General features: G+C 41.9%; 1 protein-coding gene across 1 annotated transcript; it reads right to left on the bottom strand.

The window, feature by feature from the left end:
- Nucleotides 1–1,322: 1,322 nt before the first annotated feature.
- On the bottom strand, nucleotides 1,323–25,087 carry cdon (cell adhesion associated, oncogene regulated). The gene is made up of 19 exons (XM_077722321.1): nucleotides 24,864–25,087; nucleotides 14,666–14,805; nucleotides 14,227–14,505; nucleotides 13,330–13,476; nucleotides 13,109–13,252; nucleotides 12,009–12,302; nucleotides 11,672–11,944; nucleotides 10,477–10,706; nucleotides 10,234–10,408; nucleotides 9,224–9,343; nucleotides 8,135–8,338; nucleotides 7,868–8,049; nucleotides 6,765–6,870; nucleotides 5,020–5,142; nucleotides 4,127–4,318; nucleotides 3,068–3,327; nucleotides 2,873–2,952; nucleotides 1,857–2,104; nucleotides 1,323–1,740 (listed from the first exon to the last, which is right to left on the bottom strand). The coding sequence occupies exons 1-19, from the start codon at nucleotides 24,905–24,907 to the stop codon at nucleotides 1,601–1,603; spliced, it is 3,381 nt and encodes a 1,126-aa protein (XP_077578447.1). The 5' UTR covers nucleotides 24,908–25,087; the 3' UTR covers nucleotides 1,323–1,600.

The following is a 25,087-nucleotide window of genomic DNA, read 5'->3' as shown; positions in this document are numbered from 1 at the left end:
CTTGGATTGCGGCGCCGACCCACCAGCCGTCTTCATCTGGGGCTTTACCAAAACCGGTTCTGATGGCAGCGTGGCGCTGGCTTGCGACTACGGCCATGGGCCCGAGTTGCGGGCTCCCCCGGATGGCGTGCTACGAGTGCGCGTGCCGGCCAATGGATCGGCGTTGGTGATGGATGAGGTTCGGCAGGAGGCGGCGGGGACGTACACCTGCCAGGCTTTGTACGATGAGGGCCACAGGGCCAGAGTTATGTTCTACTCTACCCAACTTGATGTGCAAGATGACTGATTCATAAACTAATAAAGTCACTAATAGAAATGCCAGAAAAATGGCGATCATAGTCATTGATGGTTACAGATCAATCTCCAATGTGGGCCAATCAAAAGTCAGAACTGAAATTGCTTTAGTACCAGTAGCCGTCCAATTCACTTGAAGTGGGAGGGATGGCTGCAAATGCACATGTTGATTTGCTGCCATCCCTCCCACTTGAAATGGATTGGACGTCTATCACACTCAATGGCAGTTAATGAGTTAGCATGGACATTTTTGCAAAGTTTGACCAGCAACTTTAACAAGTGTCTTTCTTAATACATGCACAGGGAAATAAAGGATCATTTGCTAACAACAAACGTATCGATCGCGCTAACTTAAAACTAAATCCAACCCATTGACCAAATTCCTTTTCCACACAAACTAAAGATCCAATACATGATTTGATTCAAAAAAGTATTCATTCACTCACCCATTTATTGATCCTGCAGTTCCGATCAGGTTCCGTTCCTACACTGGCAACGTAATCAAACATCAAAATTGTATTTCAAAAAGTCAAATTAAAATAATAAAACGATTTACTTACCGGTATTGGTAGTACGTATGGCTTTTTCAATGATTTGTTTGTGAATGAAAGCACGCTAGAACGACTATTGAAATCAGAACCAACTCGTCCACCTGTTTCTCCACCAATCAGACGCGCGGGGGGCGTTTAGGGACAGCCCGGAAAACTCATCATAACACATCTACATATCGACATGAAAAGTACTGGGAAACCGATTATTGACATTTATGTCCATATTTTAACTGAAAGTTGTTTGAGGATTAGTCTGTCAGCGACGTTTGTATCGTGGGCCGCAAAAACCGCATCAAATGATGAGGCATAAGTTTTTGTGCGACTGTTCAATTTTGACCTGAACGCAGCATATAGTAACTAGATGACTCTTAATCCCGCTAATTTATCAATCCCCTAATTTCCTCAATAACGAATCATCATCTATACAATTAACTCCCTCACATCTTGTGCATTTAAATATTAGGATGACATGTCAACTTAACTCTTCCATATCTTCTCTTTATATTATTACAAAACTTTACAAGTCGCTAAATCTCCGAAACACAAAACAAAATCCTCAGGCAAACACACAAAAAAAGCATAAATAATATAAAAGCCTGACCACTTTTCTCTTTGAAACAGATACATTCATAGGAAATAATAGCTTACTACTAGAAAAAAATAAATAAGTCATCTAAGGAGTCTTTAGGAGTTCATTCTGCATTAGCCGTGACAAAGTCCTCTCTTAGGTCCTCCGAATGTACTCTCAGTAGACCTTAGACCTCCTGGAGACTGGCCTGGATCAGTTCGCTCCGGCCGGACATCCAGCCGGGCTTCTCGTCACAGTCCGAGTCGGGAAGATTGTCCCAGCGCACTGCCGGTCTGTCCTGGTCTACGCAGTCCACGTGCTCCTCTGCTGTAAAAAAACAAAACCAAATATTATATATAGTAATACTATATGGATATTACAAAAACATTTCTTTAAAAAAAATACATAAATGTTCCCGTCCCTTTTAAAAAAAGAAAAATCACCTGTTTTATCTGCCGTACATCCCGTGTCGTCCCCATTGAGACAACACGAGCGCGGCAAAGACTCTTGGTGATGGTGGGGCGCGTGCACCGCATCAGGCTCGTCGCCCGGTCGCTCACCCGTAGGGGTGTGGCCTGGGCAAGGAGCCACGCCCATTGGTACCATTTCCAGAGTGTCTTTTTGGCAGGGCGCCACTCTTTGCATGAGGGGAAGCGTCCCGCCCGGGAGGACACCGTTGCTCTTGTAGCATCTGTCAAGCCACACCCAGACACAAAGTTTGCAATTAATTAACACATGTAAAGATTTAAAAATACATATTTTAAATTTCTATGCTAATATTTAAATAGTTTTTAATGACCAAAAAAGTCAGTTTTTAAGGCTTTACATTCTTAAGCATCAACGTCCACTATAGTACAACTGCCTGAAAGGGTTAATATTAATTTAAAAAGTGTAATAATAATAAATATATTTATGTATTATTATGTTTATTATAGTCACTTGTTTATAAGTGTGGAAAAACAAAGTTTTTTTTATTAAATAACCAAAAAATAGTCACTTTCTCTATAAAGGGTCAAAGGTCAACTTTTAGCTAGTTGGGTTAATAAAGCCTAAAAGCCAACCAACATCAAAGCTGAAATATAATTAGGGTAGCGTCGTGTTTCATAGCTCTTCCTGCAATAGGAACAAGATTCTATCCCAATTGCAATCCTGTTTTTTTTTCTCCAGTTCACAGAAATAAACAAACAGGAGGCTCATTAGCGCGCGGCTCGTGTGCTGGGTGAGTGCACACAGGGTAAACTGTGATGCCTCCGAGGCTTGAGTACATAAACCGGAGCAGCATGGGAATGTGGAGCTCCAAAAAAAAAAAAAGAATAGAAACATCTGCTAGAAACGCACATGACGAAACACCGGCATTCCACAGGGCTCCATTCTCATCCCCATTACATTACATCCCATTATAGGACCTTATTTTTCTTCATTTTGCACATTTATGACAATAAACTTTACACTTGCATACCTGTTATTGTTGCAGAGGTTCTGACAGCTCATACACTCCGGAGATTCAGACTGAGGAAGGGCTGTATACATGCCGCCTCCCTAAAAATTAAAACAGTATTTAATTGGGATAAAGATATCCATGTAGGCAAAATCAAATCGGGGTCCTCTAATTGGTCAATTAGCCAGAAAGGAGCCCAAAAAATGAGGCACTTACATTGTGGTGGTGGTGAGGGTGAGGCAGGGTGCCGTTATGGCCGTGTGGGTGTCCACCAGGATAGACTCCGCCATTCCCATTGTGCAGGCCGTTGGGGTGTTTGTGATGCAGGTGGTGGCACCCCGGTGACAACATGCCGCCGCCCCCACCGCCGTGTACATAACCTCCGTGGACACCTCCATTCATACGCCCGGCGCCGTACTCCAGAACGTGTCCGTTCATGTCCGTCGGCTGGTATAAGTAACCGGGAGGGTCGTATTCTGCAGTGGGAGGGAAAACATGGCGTTCCTCAAGGCTCCATTCTAGACACCTTTTAGATCCTCTTAACTATTATAGGATATTTTCATATTAAATACAAAACTTTAAATATACTTACCGTATTTTGCAGTTTAATAGACCTGGGTATATTAAATGGCAGGGGTATATTAAATGGCGCACAAATGGGAGGCTCAAAAAAAAAGCAAAAAATATTTAATATACCCGGGTATATTAAATGGCAAAACACGGTAATTGATTCCCAATTGTTATTATTTGTAGCCTTTAGACTTTTTGTAATAAATTATTATTATTATGAATACATTGGTGTAGAAAATTGAGATATTTGTAGATATTACTACTAATATTAATATGTATAATACAAAATATGTATCATCACGGCTATTAGAAATAAATATTTTCAGGTTCCTTTTTTAAGTATAATTTTATCTTAGGTCATCCTCACTTTTTTAATTTTTTATTTCATCATTTGAGGTTTTGTAGTTTTTTTTCTTTAAGGGAATCTACAAATTATATAACATTATAATCTTCACACAACCATGTATACATTTCTTTTGTTATTATTATTTTTATAAGCAAGATTTGCATTGAGTCAAGTGGACATTTACTACAATTTCCACTACTACTAATAAATCATTGGTATTGTTGTTTTGGACTGATTTGATTGTGTTTCACAGTTGACATGACTCTTTGATTCAGTTTATTGAAGCTGAGCGCATGTTTAGAAAGAGCTCAATAAATAGTTGCCGCTCGCTCAGTCAGCCGTGAAAGATAAACACTCACTGTGCGTGTTGTTGTGCTGGCGGTTCCTCCACAGGCACATGGCGATGAAGGCCAGCAGAATAAGAACCATCACCCCGAGTACGCAACCCACGATGAGGTACAGGAGACCCCCGGGCGGTCCGGCGGGTTCTTGCGGGTGCGGCCATGCCGGGGTGAAGGGCCGCTGGCTGGCCGATCCTGGAGACTGGCGAGCTGTGGGAAGGTCGCAATGTGTATGTTAAAATCCTACTTTTTACACATGAAGTAAACATGAAGAATTTGTCAAAGACTATACAAAAATAAACAGAGATCCATAACTATTGAAATTGTGCAATAACAACATTTGATGGAACGGTTTGCCTGTGCATAGTTGAAACCGAAGAATTCCGACTCAATTGAAATCGTGCAATGAAATTGATTCAAATTGATCATTTAAGCCACAGGTGTCAAAGTGGCGGCCCGCGGGCCAAATGTGGCCCGTCACATCATTTTTTGTGGCCCGGGAAAGTCAATCATGAGTGTCGACTTTGTGTTTTAAGATCAAATTAAAATGAAGAGTATAGATGTATATTAAATTTCCTAATTTTCCCCCTTTTAAATCAATAATTGTCATTTTTTAATCATTTTTTCTGGGTTTTTAGTCCAAAAATCATTCTGTAAAATCTAAAAATATATTTAAAAAAAAGCTAAAACCAACATTATTTTAGATCTATAAAAACTGAATATTCAAGCATATTAATCCAGTTCTTTTAATCCATTTATAAAATAAAAATCTAAATATTATATCTAAAATGGTTCAACCCACATGAAATCAAGTTGACGTTAAAGTCTGACACCCTTGACGTAAGCCCTGAGGTGCAATTTAACGACTTTATTTATTTATTTTTTAGTTTCTACATTTCCAACATTCTCACCTCTAGTCTCGCAGATCATGACATTGCTGTAGTCGCTTTCACCTCCATCATTGAAGCACTGCATCTTAATATCGTACGAAGTCTCGGCTTGCAAGTGTCCAATCATGTGCCAGTCTTTCAACCCTGAACAGATAAGGGTCAGCAATGCAATTATAACAAAATCCTCATTATTTTTTCCCCTTTTCAGGGAGATCACATTTTTTTAGGGAGAGGCTTGTTTTGTCTTTACACACACATTAATTTTACATGCTAAGAAATACTGTGGCAGGCACGCACACACACACAGAACCGTCTGGTCAGTCCCGCGGGCCTTTGCACAGTTGCTGCTGCACTCTGGTCCATGTCCATATATGGCAGTTTGTGTTTGTACTGGCTCTACTCCAATGTTAACACACACTCACGGACTGGAGAGAAGAAACTCTCATTTTCAAACAATGAGGTTACTATAATTATTTTAGTAAGTAGTAGTTTATACTTGAATCGTTTTTGAAAATAAGCAAAAGCATTGCATTACAATATTTGGTATTGCAGTGTAATTTAAAGGAGTTGAAAACAGTTACAACATAACTTTTTCAACAGGAGAGATAGCATAACATAGACGAATATGGTACAAAATCAATATATAAAATATTTTTTTGCAGAATTTAATTTTAGATATTTTACAGTTTCTACACTGGAATGAATGGTCATCTATTCTGACGGCCTTATTTTTTTCATATTATTTCTGACATGGCTCCAAAAGACACTTTTATTTTGAAGCAAAGGCCATGTTGTATTCTTTCCTATCTTGTTCTTTCCTTTCCTGTTTTTATCTTTTCTTTCCGGTTGTGTTCTCATCTTTCCTATTCTGTTTTCATCTTTCCTTTCCGTTTCTGTCCCGTTGTGCTCTCATCTTTCCTTTCCTTTCCTTTCCTTTCCTGTTCTCTTCTCATCTTTCCTTTCCATTTGGGGACGGCCAGTTAGCATTCCAGTCCGGGAAGCCGAGGCGCCGCGCATCTCTGCCGAGGGCGCTCATATTTCAGTTCCGTCCGGTAAATGAAGTTGAATGAGCCATTTGGCAAAAACACACTAGGGAAGCTAAGGCTATCTTTTGGCAGTAGCATAGAATGTCAGCTATGTTGACATGAGGATACAATATGGCTGTCAGTCATCCTTTTCATAGGCCGCAATTATCGTTATGCTGCCCCTCTGTCATTTTTTAAAACAGAATCAACTCAACCGCCAAAAAAAAACGAAAAAAAATAAAAGAATCAATAAGTCTTGACATTGCTGTCCTAGAAAACGCTTCGATTATATTTTATTTTTGAAAATGTTTTGAAATTTTATTTTATTATTGTTATTAGCAGAAGAAAAAACAGCATCTGCTAAAAATATTCACATTTTATTTGACTTTGTTACTATTGTTTAATCTAAATAAAATATAGAAAATATTCCTTTTTAAGTGTTTTTATTTTTAACAATTTCCCCTTTTTTAAAGAAAAAAAAACCTTTAAATAATCTATGTTTAACATAGATCAACCCTTCAAAAAAGGACTAAATAAATAATATTTAAATTTCATTTTAGTCGATTTTGACGGTCCCTTAAGTTTGGCAAACGTGGGTAACACGTTATTTGGATCAAAATAGACCCATTTTCTAGTTTTCATAGGAAAATAATGTTTTAATATTTAATAGATTTAATATTTTCAAGCAAGGTTAATCCTTTTTTTCCCCAAGAAATCAAAGATGGTTATTTGGTCACTCACCTTCCACCACATCGCGCTTGTAGTCGCTATCATTGTCACTGTCGGTGGGTCGGTAGTAAATATAGAAGCCTTGGATGGGGGTGTTGTTGTTACTCGAAGAACTGTACTGAAAGGCAAGAAAAAAAAAAACAGGGTTACATTACAGCACAATTATCCCCCCAAGCCCCCCGAGAAGCTAATGGAGTGACCCGTTATCAGCCGCTGATTGCGCAAAGGCAGACGAGGTCGTGAGAAGCTGAGGTTACCAAAAGGGCGGCGACTATCTCAGCCCATCGGCACTTGAAAGTTGGCAACATATCAATTCGCGAGCATGAAAAACGAGAGCTCCGATATCGGGGAGATCGCCGCTTAGACGGGAAGTCGCCGTGGCTTTTGTCATTTTGCGACGACCTCCGTTCAACTCTGTTTGGTGGTGAAATACGCGTGGTTGAAACTCATTGTTTATCGCAATGTGGAGCGAAAAACGAAGACATGAAACGTCACAATTTTTTTTAATTCCAATAATCCAAGAATAATATTATTATTAGTAGTAGTAGTAGTGTTTGTAGTAGTAGTAGTCGTAGTGTTTGTAGTAGTAGTAGTAGTATTGTTTGTAGTAGTCGTAGTGTTTGTAGTAATAGTAGTAGTATTGTTTGTAGTAGTCGTAGTGTTTGTAGTAGTAGTAGTGTTTGTAGTAGTAGTAGCATTTGTGTTTGTAGTGGTATTAGTGTTTTTAGTAGTATTAGTATTGGTGTTTGTAGTAGTATTAGTATTAGTGTTTGTAGTATTAGTATTAGTGTTTGTAGTAGTATTAGTGTTTGTAGTAGTTTTTGAAATTATGTTTGTAGTAGTGTTTGAAATTATATTTGTAGTAGTATTAGTATTAGTGTTAGTGTCTGAAATTCTGTTTGTAGTAGTATTAGTGTTAGTATTATTAGTACTAGTATTAGTATATTAGTATGTCAAACGGTTGTTCCTTAATTGCAGTGGGTCTACTACATCACATTAAAAACTATTATTAGAGTTACAAAAATTAATATTTACTGATATTACAACTATCTGTCATTTCAAAATGGTCATCCAAATCGCCGTAAAAGTCATTACAAACAATAAAGCGTACTTACAGTCCAGCGCAGTATGATCTGCGTGTCGCTGATGGCGTCGGTGGCCGAGATGTGCGGTCCCATCACGGGTCGGTCGGCCATGCGGGGGCTCGCCAGTGACACCTGATACGGCCTCGATGCCACGCTGTGAGGACTCTCACCATATAAGTTGATGGCTGCCACGCGGAAGCGGTAAGTGGCACCTGATTGGGCAAAGAGCATCGGCATCAAAATCCGTCTATCTGACCAAAAAAGACCACCTCGACGTCCACCGTTGCGGTTCCTCACCGGGCTCCAAATTGCGAACCTCCACGGAAAGCTTAAGCGGCGAGATGTTGTCGGCCACCACTCCCCACTCGGCGCCGCGGCTTCGCTTGTACTCTACGCGGAACGCCGTGACGGGCGACCCGCCGTTGGCTCTGGGGATCCAGGTGACGTAAACCGAGCTTTCGGTGGCCATGGAGATGGTGGGCCGGTCGGGTGCCTCGGGCACTATTGGGGGCGACATGAGAAAGCCCGTTAACCTTTGGACCGCGGCGTCCGGGGGTGGGAGGAGTTAGGAAAGGGTCAACCGTGGGGGGGGACGTGTACTTACAGCGCTTAGACAAGCAGCAGAAAAAAAGACGGAGATGAGGGTTAGCGCAAGGTTAAGGAAGTCTTGTTAGTTTGCTTGTCACATTTAGAGGGAAATTATAGGGGTGGAAATGATTTAAATACTTTTTAGCTTCCAAAATTGGAAAAAACAGGCAAAGAAAGCAAGTGCAACATTCTATCCTTCAAAATAAAAGAATGCCATACTTTCTAGACCACGGGTGTCAGACTCGAAAATATTCTTATATATTTTTAGATTTTACACAATGATTTTAGAACTAAAAACAAAAAAAAATGATTTAAAATTTACAATTATTGATTTAAAAGGGGGAAAGAATCAGGAAATATAATAAAAAATCTATACTCTTCATTTTAATTTGTCATGAAAGTCAACACTCATGATTTACTTTCCCGGGCCGCACAAAATGATGTGGTGGGCCAGATTTGGCCCCCGGGCCGCCACTTTGACACCCATAATGATATTTTTCAATACATATCAAGAAATCAAAGCACGATATTCTACATTACAACAACAACAACAAAAAACTATTTTCACAAAGTAGAGGGATTTATTTTGTAAAAATAATACTCCATATATTGGTCTACCTTATATATAAGACAGCTAATATGAAGTATTATGTTTTATGATCTTAAAAAAAATAATAATAATAATAAAGTCTATATATTAACTGAAGCCTGGCCATCCCTTCCAGTCCAAATGAATTGGACACCAATGAAATAAAGTGTTTCTGTGGTATTTACTATTCTAAAAATTGAATGATTTACCTCTATCATGGATGACCACGCCAAAGTGGGTGTTGGGCGTCTTGTCCTCGGGCGCTTTGGGGGGCATCAAGACCACGGGGGGTTTGTTGGAGGGATTTTTGTTGGACGAGGTGCTTTTTTCTAGAAGAACAAGAAGAAGAAAAAAATTGGTCATAAATGTAAAATATTTGCCATTCCGATAAAAGGAGCAAAATGAGACTGAGACGGGACTGTTGTTCATTTCCAAGACTGAATAGAGCTCATCTTGATAAAGGCTGAGAAGAAAAGTAATAAATGGCAGTGGACAAAAAGTCAAACACAAACTCTTTTGTGGCTCGCTGGCTCGGGCTATTTCCCGGCAGGAGGGCGTTCCCACTTGGAAAGCGCAAATGACAATCCTCGCCGCATACTTTGGACTTTTCCGGCTGTGGTTGAGCTGTTTTCCTGGGATGTGCGGCTGTTTTTTTCTCTCGAAAAGCTCCTGGACAGCCTTTTTTTTTTTTAAAGGTCATGCTCTAACTACTAATAATTGACTAATGATAAATCTTTTTGTAGTATTTACCAAGATACATCTGCAATCATGTGGTTGTTATCATCCTTCAGCAGATAGTCAAAATGTATGGTCGTATTTGAGTTAACTTTCACCTCAGAAACCTACACCGAAAATTTTAATAAATTTAGTTTTATGATGTTTGGCTTTTTAGTAATTTTTTGTTATATTTCTAGTTCCTGTTTCAAGAGTTTTCTGTTTTTAACTCTATTGGTAATTTAATGTGATTTTTATATATTTTTTCATGTTTTTTTGGAATTTTTGCACTTTTTGTGCTTTCAAAAATAATATTTTCAGTTAAATGTTGTACTAGCTCAAGTACTAACACTACAAAAAAATGATTGTTAAATTGTCAATTTGCATTAGCTCAGCAGTTAGCTGGTTTGACTGCCAAAATAATAGCCATATATTTTTTTTCTTAAACAGTAAACTTATACTCAATAATTTTAAAGTTTTTTTGTGTAGTACTGCAAGCACGTACCTTTCCCAGTGCGAAATGTAAGCATGGCCGGCTGTCCCTGTCCCGCCGAGCTCCGAGCCACCATGAGCACTTCGTAAAGACTGGACGCCTCCAACTCTGAGAGCCTCAGCGACCGCTCACTGCCGGGAACTCGGACCGTCAGCCAGCTTTCCATCACTGTGGCCATTTCATCCACCTGTAAAATTTCAAAATATTAAACCAAGGGCCATCTCTCGACATGGTTTTGCGTGGACTCTCCTTCACCTTACGATATCGGACGAAGTAGGCATTGATGGGGCTTCCGCCATCGGGGCCCGCCCTCCACTCCAGGTCGTAAATGTCGGGTTTGTGGGTCTGCGGTGGGCTGGTGATGATGGGTGCGTCGGGTGGGAGGTGGTCGGATCGTGGTTCGTTGGCGTCTTCCTCTGTCAGGAAGCCCTCGTCGCTCTGCATGGGTGGTAGCGAGGGCCAGGCATCGGGGTCGGGGTTTGATTCTAAGAGGCAAAAGATTGTGGAAAAATATTACTGCCTACCATTTTAGATATAATATTTAGATTTTTTTAAATGGATTGAAAGAAATGGATAAAAAGCCCTGAATATTAAATTTTTTTATGGATCCAAAACAATGTTTATTTTAGCATTTTTTTAATATATTTTTAGATTTTACAAAATGATTTTTAAACTAAAACAGAGAAAAATGATTAAAAAATGACAATTATTGATTTAAAAGGGGGAAAATCAGGAAATTTAATATACATCTATACTCTTCATTTTTATTTGATCCTAAAACAGAAAGTCAGCACTCTTGATTTACTTTCTCGGGCCGCACAAAAAGATGTGGCGGGCCAGATTTGGCCCTCGGGCCGCCACTTTGACACGTCCACTTGACAGTTCGGAGATTAATGTTTCGATCCCCGATTCCGACCTTCCTGTATGAACTTTGCATACATTTTCCTACAATTTTTTTAAAAAATATATGTTTTAAAGTTATTGTCTGCCATTGACGGCACTATACGCGTCCAACCTATTTGGAGAGTTATCAGCGAAGTAACGGAATTTGGTTGATTGCGCCAAGGCCGGCCCCTGAGCTATATCGTGAGAGTAAGCTTTGTGTACGCCGTCCGTGGATCAGCCCCCGCGGACGCTGGAATGCGAGGAGTAGACGTGAAGGGTTAGAACGGGGAGCAGACCACCCGGCTGTCAACTTGGTACACAACCGCCTTGTATTTACGTGGCGGCGTCCTCCCACTCCGCGCCTGCGTTGCGTCTCAGCTAGAAAACGTGAAGCTGATAATATAGTGGGATCATTAAAAATATTTTAGATGGATTCCTGTCGTATTTTTATGCTGTTTTTTTTTAAATAAAATATGTCTAGCTGTGACAGTGAAATTTCCCAAATACTGGATGACTAAAGTTATCTAATCTAATCTAATAAATCATTCAACCACCTGGGACATACCTGTCTTCACCGTCAGCATTCCCGACGACTGCGCCGACCCGATGCCGTTGTCCGTCAGACATTGATAGACTCCTTGGTCCGACAGAACCGGATCCTGAATGACGAGTCCTTTAGCGGAGACCCGAACGCGACGTGATGTGGTCACGGCTTCGCCGTTGAACAGCCAGGTGACGTTCGGGGTGGGGTTACCCGCCGCTACGCAGCTAAAACGAGCGGCGGATCCTAGCGAGTCCAACCGTTGGTCGGAGAGGCCCTCCAAGATGGTCGCCGGCTCTGAAAATGACAAAAATTGCCATTAGATTTATCGGACTTATTTAATCAAACGTGGAGTCCTTACCTAGAACGTCGACGGTGTAGTTGGCGCTGGTGACCCATCCTCCCTCGCTTCCGACGGAGCAAGCGTACACCCCGGCGTCCTCCGTCGTCACGGAGACGAGCTCCAGATTGTCCCGGAGTCGTCGCAGGCGGGGTCCGAATTGGACTCGCTCGCGGTTTTTCAACCACGTGGACGCCGGGGACGGACTTCCAGAAGTGACACACTCCAACGTGTACGACTGTGACCGCTCCAGCGTCACGGTGACGGGGTTGGTGGGGTAAATGATTTGCAGTAGAGAGGGTGGGGTATCCGCAACTAAAGAAAAAAAAAACATAATACAGCTTGTGAAGGTTATTTATGCATAGTTTGACCACTCATTGACTGCCATTGGCTAATAGTAGATGTCCTATCATTTATAAATATAAATAGAAATATATATATATATATATATATATATATATATATATATATATATATATATATATATATATACATACATACATACATACATACATACATACATACATACATACATACATACATACATACATACATACATACATACATACATACATACATACATACATACATACATACATACATACATACATACATACATACATACATACATACATACATACATACATACATACATACATACATACATACATACATACATACATACATACATACATACATACATACATACATACATACATACATACATACATACATACATACATACATACATACATACATACATACATACATACATACATACATACATACATACATACATACATACATACATACATACATACATACATACATACATATGCATATAAAAGCACATATACACATAAATGTACATGCATGCATACGGGAGGTCTTAACACTAGGCCATTTTTTTTTGTTAAAGAGTCTGACAACTGATGGGAGGAAGCGCTCTTTCCTGCAATGAGGGTGCAGCAGTCTATTGCTGAAAGAGCTTTGGAGGGACTCCACAGACTCAAACGAATATAAATGTGGGGTTTTTTTTCCCCACATAATTTTTTTGGGGTGGTATAGTCAAAGACCAATAGAGTGGAACAAGAAAAATAAGTCATTTAAATGAGACTTACGTCGTACAGAGAGTTTGATGCCGTGGGTCTGCATGACGGTTTCGCCCGTGACGGGATTGTACGAGCCACATTTGTAAGTGCCTTGTTGGCGGAGTGAAACATTATGGATCTGAAGGTTGCCAGATGGAAGAACCAAGTAGTTGTCTAAAAAAATAAGAGCAAGCCTATGAGCAACAAGTGGGGAATTTAACCTAAAAATGCCAAAATAAAAGACGGGGCACCTGCGGACTTGTCCACACGTTCGCCTCGCACTCGTAACCTAGGCAAGGCCGGCGGCACGCTTCGGGGCAGAGGACACTCGATGACCGCCACGTCGCCTTCCCGGGCGGACAGCGAACGTCGGCGGCTGTCTTCATATGGCCAGATTTCTGCAAAAGAACATTAGGAAATGGCGAGTGTTGTTATGACTGCTAAAAGGAAAACCCAAAAGCTCATTAAGGATGTTGAAATTTCTTCTGCTTCCTTCCCGTTACCATGCGGCGGCAGGCAGGCGTCCTCGCCCTTTAGGAGAGCAACTTCCTGCCTTGCTTCGATATTTAACGCAGAGCGACCAACCACTACTATTGGCGTTCACTTTTAAAAAATAACTGAATAAGCTTTTCTTGCTACTTGTACTGGCTAATTCTCAACTATATTTACATCATCAATTCATGACCTCAATACGAAAACAAAAATCATAATCACGGATATGTATATGTAATCCAACAATATATCAAATTTACATGATGAGATAGGAAGCAGAAAATTAGGATGGCACAGGGCGGACTGAGTAAAAGCAGTTTTTGTATGTATAGTACATTTGTGCATCTTATAGTAATCCCTCAAATAACGTGCCTTCAACTATCAACAATTTTTCCAGGGGGACATTTTTTTTTATTATATTTTTTTGTAAATTCATAAAAATGTGAAAAACACAATAAACAAAAAATGCAAAGTAGGGTCACCCCTATTTTAAAAAAATAATAAATATATATATGTATTTATTTTTTTTAAATAGGGGTGACCCTGCTTTGCGTTTTTTCGTTTATTGTGGTCATGTCTGTTCTACATGAACCACAATAATCGAGGGAGTACTGTATACGGTAGTATTTTCAAAGCAGAAATAGAAGTAGACATACCTGCTAGTGTTACATACGCGTAGCGGCTAGCTACAGCCGTCCCTTGGTTCGACCGTGCAACACACTGGTACGCCCCAGCATGGGCACGCTGCAGGGAGTAGATGGTAATCGTACCCCCATTCACCTCCACACCGGGCAGGCTGTCGACGAGCAGAGGGGCGCCGCGAAAGCGCCAGGAGAGCGCCACCGACGAGGGGCTGACGGCACAGTGTAAGCGAACCCTCGAACCGGGACTCTGGACCAGCGAGGCGGGCTCGGAGAGGAAAGACGGGTATTGAACTGAGGAGGGAAAGAACGGGGCTAATGAATGGAGGGAGTAAAACCGCGTTGCCATTGCGCGATAAATCACAGCGACGGAAATAGACTGAAGTAGTCGAGACGTAAATCATTATTTACGTTTTCAATCTGGTTTCATGCTAATGTTTGTAGCTTAACTTACCTGTACAGCTAATAAGCAAGGACTGGCCAAAACACAGCAGTGTGGACAAGAAGACCCTGAGGCCACCGTCCATGGCGTCCTGGGACCCCTGCCAGTGGTCGTGATTACCCGCCGTACGCGCCCTTCTCCGATTGGCCAACCTAGACGAATCAAAAAAAAATATGTCAGAAAGCAACTTGTAGTCCCGGCGACCAAAGAAGACAATGAAGAGCATCTCTCTAATCTTCACATGGCACCACTTGACCCCCACTTTGCACCCCCTACCCCCCAGAGACGACCAGATACAAGAAAATGAGCATCATTCCTCAGAGAAGCACTCTAGCCTAACGTCCTTAGGCCAACCCTGGCTGGAAGGGTCCAAAAAAAAGGGGTTTGAGGGGAGTCGGGGGGTGTAATTAGAAGAATTCCTCCATCCTTTTCAAGCAGACCCCCTCCCGTTTTTCCTCCTTCTCTTTCCGAGGGTAATCCAGGCCAGGCTTTGATCCAGGGGTTCCTGCTCGGTAGCCAGGGCCCGAACTCCACAATGGCCGCCCAGCTGTGATATTGATGCCGACGTTTCAGCGGAAGGAGCCGAGAGGGCAAAAAAAATGGGTATAGGGAGAAAATAAGAGAAGGGGAGGTGGCTTTAATGTGAAATAAGGCAATTTTATGTCAGGTTATTCCTAATATATATTATTGTGCATTTAAGGGATCTGGCTTATTGGTTACCATGGAAATCTGATCCGTTTTGATTGGCTTTGTCTATTCGTTCTCAACCAATGAAAGACAGAGTTTGGATTTTGACTTACGACTATGTTATTGGACTACAAGTATAGTATACTTTAAGGACTTTAACATCAAACCCACGTGGCAAGAGTGCATGCCGCGACAGGCCCCCGCTTTGCTGGATTCATGATATATAATTACAATAATAATACACGTTAGCAAATAAAATATGCGAACGGGAATACTGTCCCTAAAAACTGGTATTCGGCAAAGTATAACATTTAGCATTGGATTTAACTCATGTTTATATTGTGGAAAAATGTTTAACTTGTACAAAAAAAGCCCAATTTATCAGAATTTTGCCTGGACTTGGATTTTAAAACTCAGTTTTGGTCTAGTTGAGTTGTAGTACCCAGGAAGTCTTTCTTCTCTAACAAATCCAATCAAAAAGTTCTCCAAAGGTGTTCCATATGATCATTGGCTCCCTTCAGTTCCTGAAAGCACTATGGCGACCAGTCGGCCTTGTGTAAACACAGACACAGCTGCCTATCGGTCCCGTCCATCTGGTGCTGCGAGGAAATACACAGGGACATCCATCTTCACACTTATCTACTTGACTTTTCTTTGACATCCGCCACCATGAAAAGACACACTACTAGGATATCTGGTGTCACCCCCAAAATCCCATTAGTGAGAACCGGACTGATGCTGGTGGCGCGACATAACGGGTTGTGGATACAGTCTTGTCAAGGCTTGTCATTTGCAATGTCAACAATAGATCTATATTTCTCCTTATGACAAGTTGATGGACGAGCTAACTTCCGAATTGTAAGTTAAAGTACAAACACTGTTAGCTAAAGCTAAACACACTAGAAAACCATAGAGAATACAACCAATCGCGTCAAGAGATTGTTCAAACTCTTCAGCATCTAAAGCACTGTGTCAAAGTGGCGGCCCAGGGGCCAAATCTGGACCACCGCATTATTTTGTGTGGCCCGGGAAAGTAAACGATGAGTATTGACTTTCTGTTTTACGATCAAATTAAAATGAAGAATATAGATGTATATTACATTTCCTGACTTTCACCCTTTTAAATCAATAACTGTAAATTTTTAATTTTTTTTCCCAGTTTTTGATTCAAAAATCATTTGGTAAAATAAAAAAATATATTTAAAAAAAGCTAAAATAAACAGTCTGACACCCTTGATCCAAAGGTACGAGAAACCCAAAAACTATTTTTCTCCTGAAAATTAATAAATTCTTCTATAAAAAAAATACTACTACAGTCATAAACGCTGAGACCAGCAATTATTCTCAAAAAAATCAAACAATCCAAAGCATTGCATTCCTCAGACAAGTTTGCATCAAATTCCAGGTATCGACCTTAACCTGCCAAACAGACTGTACAAATACACTTACAAAATTAACAAAAAAAAATCATCCACAAGTTCATTTTGAAAACTTTTCACCATGGATGAGCGACTTAGCAGTTACACTGTGACTGGCACCGGGCAAAAAAAAACAGCAATTCCTCAACAACTGTACAAAATCATCCCATTTATCTTTCAAGCCTCCCTTCCCCCTTGATATATACAGCATTCCTTGTAAAGAGATAGTAGCGTTTATTTGCCTTGTGCGGCAGAAGCCCAACACCGACCGGGATAGCGCCGTCTATCCTCGTGCCATTGGATGAAAGGGAGCCGAGGTCCTGACACGGGAGAAAATAAACACACTGACAGGTCGCCCTGAGGGAAAGCAAAGGAGTAGGGGAGGGTTTTCAAGTGTAGTGGGGGTATGGGGGGGGGTGCGAGAGAGCACCTGCAGGAACTCCTTAAAGCTTCATCGGCCCCCATGTGGGGCGCGGCCCATATCCCTGTCCCATTGGGTAAACAGGGACAATAAAAAGCCATGTAGTGAAGCATCAAAGAGCCGCAGGGTAAAGGCAGAACAGGTCGCAACTGGCGTTCTTGAATCGGCTTCACAAGACTGCACAGCCCAGTGACAGCCCACCACAAACAACGTGGATTTGTCGGGTTGAGATGGGATCTCCAAAACTAGAAACCTGTAGAGTCTGTTGCGTAAAAAGATAGGTTGGTTTTAAGGTCAATACCTCGATGGTAGGCTAATCTGACCAGCCAGAAGAAGCCAAGACCCCAAGAGTTAAACCTCCAACCTGCCCGCACTCGCCCATCGGATGGGTTGTGGATGCTTGCATTCCTCAAGTCGACATGGAGACAAAGTCGGCGGAAAGGATAGACGCAATGATGGGAGATAAACGTGTAAACATGAAGACGGGAAACTGTAGAAGGAGATGAGGGTAGAAAGAGGTGAAAAGTTGCCAAGTTTTACAATCGCCACTTTTTACACAGAAATTAGATGATAGGATCTTGTCAAAGAGTGGTCGCAAAATAAACTAGGAATACTCACGCAGATGCTAAACTTTTTCCTGATAAAATGATTGAATTTCTTGGAGAACAAATTAAAGCATTGGAACTGAAATGGAATAATAAGCCTATTTTCATCTACATGAATTCTGGTCAGTGAAAAAAACGTATAAAACACGTAGTAGCCATTTTTCTGGCAGTGGACAGTTCAAGCAATGAGGGGTCTTCTAAAATAAGTACTACCTGGGTGGAATCAACTGATTAAACTTGCAAAAGGTGTCTTCTTGTTCGGTTTGAATGAAAACCTGCACCCCCTACAGCCCTTTGGGGACCGGATTGACATTACTGTTTTAGTGGATCGGATCTGTATTGTCCTGCATCTCATAATCGCTCATTATGGCCTCGTTTTAGTTTTATTGCCAGCTCTACTTGATTGTCTATGAAGAACCCACCAAGATAGGCCCAGGCAATTAAACAAGCTAATAGATGGGGACTCCTCAAGCAACCTCAAGAAAGAGGGACAATTTGTTATTGGCAAACGGAATTAGCTCCAGAAGAAGACGAGACCATCGTCCAGGAGTGGAAAGTCATCAATGGGTCCCAGGATGTCAAAGCCTGGACAGTGGAGGCAGTACTGAGGCGGGGGTGACAGCTAGGCCAAGCGGGTCTCAGGGCTCCAAGACGCCGAGGCCGTGACAGCATCCCTGCGATTCGGGATCAGGATTGAAAAGGGGAGGCCCCGGGGGATCAGACAGTCACATCCCACAAAGACCTGTTTACCGAGGACACACAAGCCCCCCTTCCCATACCTCCTATCTCCGCCCCGATGCCTCCCAACCCTCCCCAAAAGCGGGGAGCCGGGGCCGAGACGACGCTAATTCCGCCCTGAGGCTTTTTGGCCGATAGAGCCGAGACGGAAAGGAAAGGGGAGGGAAGGGGGGGTCTCGGCCAGACTGAGCCTGCCTCAATGGTACAGTATCTTAGGCTTCTCTTAATTGGAGATTGTTCAGCAATGTCTTGTTTCCCCTGGGAATCTGAATGTGTAAGAGGGGGGTTGGCGAGGGGGGTCCGGTGGGAGGCGCACTGGTTTCCCAAGCTCCTCCGAGAGCCGGATTAGTGGACGGTGACGAAACTCAATCGGGGCCTGGCGCACGGGAAACGGATCGTGGGCTATCGCCGCCTTACAAGGCCGCCTCCGGACTTTTTTTGCAAAGAAACTAACAAGCCGGCTGCTTTTGTACCAGTTCTTCTAGCTGACTTCACAGGCCTTTTAGCCCACAGTGGGACGCCAACTCGGACCAAAAAGGTAATTCCGATGGAAAGGAAGAATGCCTGAAGGGGGGCCCTCTATGCCTGTAGGGAGTGTTATAATACCCTGACATGTGCCAAGAGTCTGATTTCCTCTGCCAGGTGAGACATTCCTACAAGTCAGCCTTGACTCATGGGATGATGGGGAAACAGCGTTGATGCGAGGGTAGGATCAAGTTTTCCAGAAGGTCTACCTTCACTGGTCGAGGGGGGGGGAGTCAGGATCTGTTGTGTGGGCTATACGGTGATTTGATCCAGCTCCCCTTTGCTCCTGGATTCCGTCAGTGAACATCTCCGCGGCAACAAGCAGCAGAAAACAGTTTCTGTAAAACCTCCTTCTGATAGATTGGTGGCTAATGCCCAAAAAGTTATTAACTTCTTGGTTTTGATTCATTTTTTTTTAGTTTTTTTAGAAGAAGCCAAAAGAAAACTGATTTTTGTAGAAACTCGTGATTAATGGCTCAACATTGGGAAAGGATTTACGGGAAGGACTGCAAAACCAAGTCTGCAAGTACTCCTGTTAGCTAGCCAGAACAAAAACAAACATTTGTAAAGAAGTTAAATATAATTAAGTCTTCCTCACCAATGCACAAATCTCTTGCAAAAACCCAAATAAACCAGCGCCAAAGACAAATATGCGTAGGCAAAAGCTCTATATAGTTTGTCTAAATGTTTATCCTTGGTGTTCTTTGCTTGTTGCGTGCCAATCGGGAGATCAAAAATCAAACAGGCTGCTGTCAATAATAAACAAGACGCGTCTGGGCTCCCTGGCGACGTCTAAAAAGTCCAACGGGTTGAAGTTAGCCAAGAAAAACAAGACATAAAACCAAACACCATAATAGTGAACTCATGCAGACCATCTTTCATAAACTGCTACTGTGGATCCAAACAGAGAAGATAATGATTGGTCGCCACTCCATGCCAATGTTTGCAAAAGTCTTTGCCTTGGGTGAACAACAAAATAACAAAATCAGAAGTAAACAAGGAGTGTAAAATGGGGATGAAAATATTGACAGTATACCAACTATTTGTATCTTTACTACTATTAAAACTATATTTAAAGATGGTAACCGTCATTAATACTAAATTTAGTACCCCTCAGTAAAAGCATGCTGGGAACATGAGAAGACAAACTATGCGTAAAAGCATCTTAGCTTTTGGTAGCTAAAATCATAGCGTGAAATTGGATCATTGTTAGTGCGAGATTATTTGAAAGAGCCGATTTCCTCAAGAATAGCAAGTAAAACTGGGATTAGCTGGTTTACGGATCAGATTTCATTTTTTTCCTACTACTAAAATTGCTCTGGAGCCATTACTTGTGGAGTAATCGGAATGAAACTGGGTAGGTATATTTTAGGGATGTATACGGATCGATTGTCCGGTTCCCGAATGCATAACGGCGGACAAGATACGGTCATCATTAAGTCCAAAACATGGTAAATTGAGGACATCCTGGATTGTTCCTGGTACTCTTCAGGTCAGTACCAATGGACCCTTGATACATCTGGATCATAACTCCCAATGGGAGTTGATTTAGGCTGTTAGTGGCGAGCAATATCATTGCCAGGACAGAAAAGTCCCTTGAAACCAGTCGCCGACCGCCGCTCATTCTGGCCTTAATTTAATCCAGTTGGTCGTTGCCAAAACCAAAGTCAGAAGTGACATGTTGGCTTGCGAAACATTTGAAATAGAAAGTTGCGGTCTGTCCAAAAAGCAAAAATGAGAGCTCAGTCAGGGCCCCTTTGGAAAGGGGCTTATTTAGTCCGGCCACTTTCGGGAATCTTGCAAAACCGAAAGATTCCAAAGAGTGAAGGATGCAGAAGAGTTCAAATCCGATAGTTGTCTTTTAACTACAAGCCAACAAAATACACCGTTTGAGCATCCACATGCAGCGCATTTGACGCGCGTATGGAAGATTACAGCTCGCCAATAGGCGCTCCCTCAAATACTTCCAAGTACATAATAAAGGGTATTTATAGTCACTTCAAATAGCGTGGCTTAAAGAGGCGGCTTCAGACGAGTTTGCAGCCTCTTGAAGAAGACCCGGTTTGACGTAAACCGTTCACGATGGCTTCTGGGGTGCCGTGTTGGTGGTTTGCGCCTCCTTATCTTACTTAGCGTATATTTAGAAATGGTCCGTATTTTCATTACACTGACGAGCAAAACCTCAGAGAAGAAGCAGACCTCCGATCCGGGCTGGTTTCCAAGCGGTACCGCCTCGCCCTCCCTTGCTTTTCAGAACATCTGTTCCTGCTGCTTGTTTGCCTTCCTGATCACTGCGGCCTATGTTTCTCTTTTTTCCCCTTCAAATCCGTAACGCTAATCCCTGCGAAAGAAAAAATTTAATTGACACCTTCCGAAAAAAAAGTGGGGGTAGTGCGTATTACTAGTTTACAGTCCCAGTAACACAGTATTGCAGTGATAGAATCGTGTCAAAAATAGTTCAAATTAAATGATCAAGACTGACACTGATCCTGAACAATCAGAACTGATCCAAAATCAGCAGAAAATAGCACTCGAGACTTGTTGTTTTTATCGTGCGGTGAGTCGGAATAGAAAATTGGGTCAGAGAAGGAAGTCCTGAAGAACCTAATTCAGGGAAATTTGACATTTCAAGTGCAAATTGGAGGCAAAACTCACTAAAACGGTGCAAGTAAGACAAAAAGAGTGTAAGTAAAGTAATAGAAATGTAAAAGTCAATCTACTGAATGGTAAATATTTTACATGGACACCTTTCGACTGTCGGCTTCACAGCTCTGAGGTTTTAGGTTCAAATCCAGGTGGGTCCATCTGTGTGGAGTTTGCATTTTAACCCCAGGCATGCGTGGGTTTCCTCCAGGTACTCCGGTTTCTTCCCACATTCCAAAAAAATGCATGGTAGGCTGATTGGACACTCTAAATTGCCCTTGTGAGTGTACATGGTTGTCCTTTGTCTTCTTGTGCCTTGTGATTGGCTGGTCACCAATTCAGGGATAGGCTCCAGCATCCCCCGCGACCCTAATGAGGATAAAGCAGTTCAGAAATGAGACCTCTCAATTCTACAAGTAGGGATTCAAACTATATTTTGCTTTTTTATATATTTTACAAAAAAATATGGGTTGCGACCAAGTCAAATCCAATGGATCCAATTCAATTGAATTGGGTAAGGGTTACCCCCATAGTTGATGCATTCAAACGTTGAAATGTCTTACAATGTTCCCACATTGTTCAACATCCACGTGGATACAATTTTAGGAAAGGCTTGCCATTCCCTTCCGCCCTCCCTGAGCTCCTCCAGGCTGCTGGGTGTTGTCAATCAACACCCAGAGGCTTCTTGATCATGGGGGCTTTTTTGGCACATTGCCCACCGTCCCCCCCTCCTCCAACTCGACAAACGGGGGTCCGCCTTGGCAATGGGCCACCGCTTGCAGGACGAAACGGCGAGAAGCTAAATTTGAAAAATTCGGCTATTTACAATTCGGAAGGCGATTTGGAGTGAGAGTCATTACCTACGTCTAAATATTGTGACAGCGATGAAAAAATAAGCGATTTGTCTCTTTTTACGACTCCGAGGTTAACGGGGCGACGGCGTAACACGTTAGTGCTAATAAAATATGCAAGACTTTAAAACTTTTGACTTTGACTCACGCAAGGGGCTGCCGTGGGTGACGATAGACGTCCAAAACACTGTCACCGTGAATGAGTTTGCTCATGGGAAACTAGCGGGTGGACTTTAATGTTTTGGTGTGGGTCTAATAGCGCCAATGTGAGCTCAGTACCATTACACACTCTCATTCAAAATTGCTCACTTAACATCGCGTTGCCACGGCGACATGTGTTTGTCGTTAGCGGGCGGGCTAATAGTCGAAATGTGGATGTGTAGCGGCGCTCTTAATGGTATCGCTGTGCTTTGTTCTCCGCCTGTCCGATAAGAGTCGGGACCGCTAATGGCTTATTAATGTCCTAGCAAAAGAAAAAAAACGGAATTCTAAAGGGACTAATGATACCGTAGTAAAAATACGACGTTATACAAAAAAAGAGTTCATGCTGAATTTAGCTTGCTCGATGGTGCCTATCGTCCAGAAGATTATTAAATGTCAGTGCCGCTGGTTATTTCAGACGTCCAATCAACTGCTGCACTGCTGGGAGTTGATGTCCAATTCGTTTGGACTGGGAGTTTTGACAGTGATTCATTTTGTTGAGATGTTTACGTGGATGCTTTTGAAAGTTTTACGTACCAAGTCATCAACACAAGGTGCAAAGGCAGTTTCACGTTTTAACAGGGGTCTTTGATGGTTAACATGGGGGTCTTTGATGGTTAACAGGGGTCTTTGATTGTTAACAGGGGGGTCTTTGATTGTTATGAATACCCTTGTTTTTACATTTTTTTCCTTTTCTTTGCAAAGTTAGTAAAAGGCACATCTCCAAAATGCTAAGTTTGTAATCTCGTTATCTCTAGAAATCCGAGGTTACATAAAAGATCTTTTTAGTCAAGCTTTATATTTCCATGCTTGATAAAGATCCAGGCCAAATCAGGCTCCGGGGCCGCCAGTTTGACACCTGCGCCATGGAGGTGCGTCAACTTGACGATAAAGATACCAAGAAGAAGAATTTGTGGAATTCGGGTTAATACTGGAAAGGTAAAAGACATTTCCATGTGATTTCCCACGACAAAAAGAGCAAATGGCAAATATCGGCGATCCCTGAAAGGATTTGAATGGCATCGGAAGTGTCTGCTTGTCGCCCATTGACATCACAAAGCGGCGGCCAGTGTTTGAACTCGGAGGCGTTTTTTTTATGCGCGGGTAGCCATGCGTGTCGAACCGAGACTTCGCCTTCATTGGCCCCTTTGTTACCCGTCACTCGTTTGGAGTGTTCACTTTGCTGACAGAAAAAAAAATGCATTACAGTCAACACCGCTCAGCAATTATCTGGCATCTATAACAATAATTGATATACTAATCGGTGTTGCTTCTCCTAATTTGGGTGCAAGGGTCAAACTGAAGGCCTGTGGGGTCAGAATTAAACCTGGATTATGGAAAGAAACATTACAATCGGATGTCAGTATATGATATTGATTGTATACATTTAAATGTCTATTATCAATGAAAGTGGCCTATCTGACTTTGCATAAAAATCAAGTTTTACCTGCGTGGGTTTGACATTAAATTCAATAAAAAGTCACATCACACACTCGATTTAAAACAAGTCAAGCTCCCTGAGCCGAGAAAGAAACGCAAAATGTTTCTGCAGCAGGTTTAATGTGGCGGAAAACATGGCTCCCCAAAGTGGACTCGGGATTTTCTTTTGGAACAAAGTGATGATTCAATATGCCATGTTTGGACTCTTGTTTTTTTTTTTTTTTAAATGGATGTTGTTAACATCGCCACGCCAACTGAGGACATAATGACCATTTTTAGGCGTGTTTTGTTGAGAGGGTATACTTTGGCCTGTATGTCAGTCAACTGGGGGTGGTAACAGGCTGTCAAAGTGACAAAAAAAACACATTTTTTTGTTTTTTGAGTGTCAACTTTTAGCTGACTTGTTTCATCATCAAGGAGCAAGAGATGTAGTAAATCTGATGAATACTTTTGTTAAAACTGCATTTAAAAATCATTATTTCAATGCCATCTAAACAACACAAAGTTTTGTTTACTTTCCTGATCTTCCCAAAAATGTTAAAAAGTGGGCATATAACAACAAAGAAACGTTAAAAGTAGAAGAAAATTAGGGTTAAATACATGATTTCAAAGCACCGGTGCTCATCTCAACTTTCCCCCGCCTTCAGTGCACCTTCCCCGGCCTCTATAATGACCACTCACCGGTAAGTCAGCGGAGCTTTCCAAGAAGCTTGCCCACTCCTCATTAAACATTCTCCGGGCACTTAGTAAACATTCTTGCGCCACTCAATCCACAAGCCTCCCGTATACAACCGATCTCCGTGTCTCGATGAGCCTTTCCCAGCCCCTTAGTATGGTTCCCCCGGCCCTTCTCCGAAACTTCCCCGGCCAAATAACGCCATTCTGCGGACTCTTCCGCAAGCGTT

This window comes from Stigmatopora nigra, chromosome 8 (assembly GCF_051989575.1).
Source record: "Stigmatopora nigra isolate UIUO_SnigA chromosome 8, RoL_Snig_1.1, whole genome shotgun sequence".
In the NCBI taxonomy this organism is placed as follows: domain Eukaryota; kingdom Metazoa; phylum Chordata; class Actinopteri; order Syngnathiformes; family Syngnathidae; genus Stigmatopora; species Stigmatopora nigra.
Note: the sequence above shows the minus strand (reverse complement) of the source record. Positions and strands in the feature narration are given on the sequence as shown.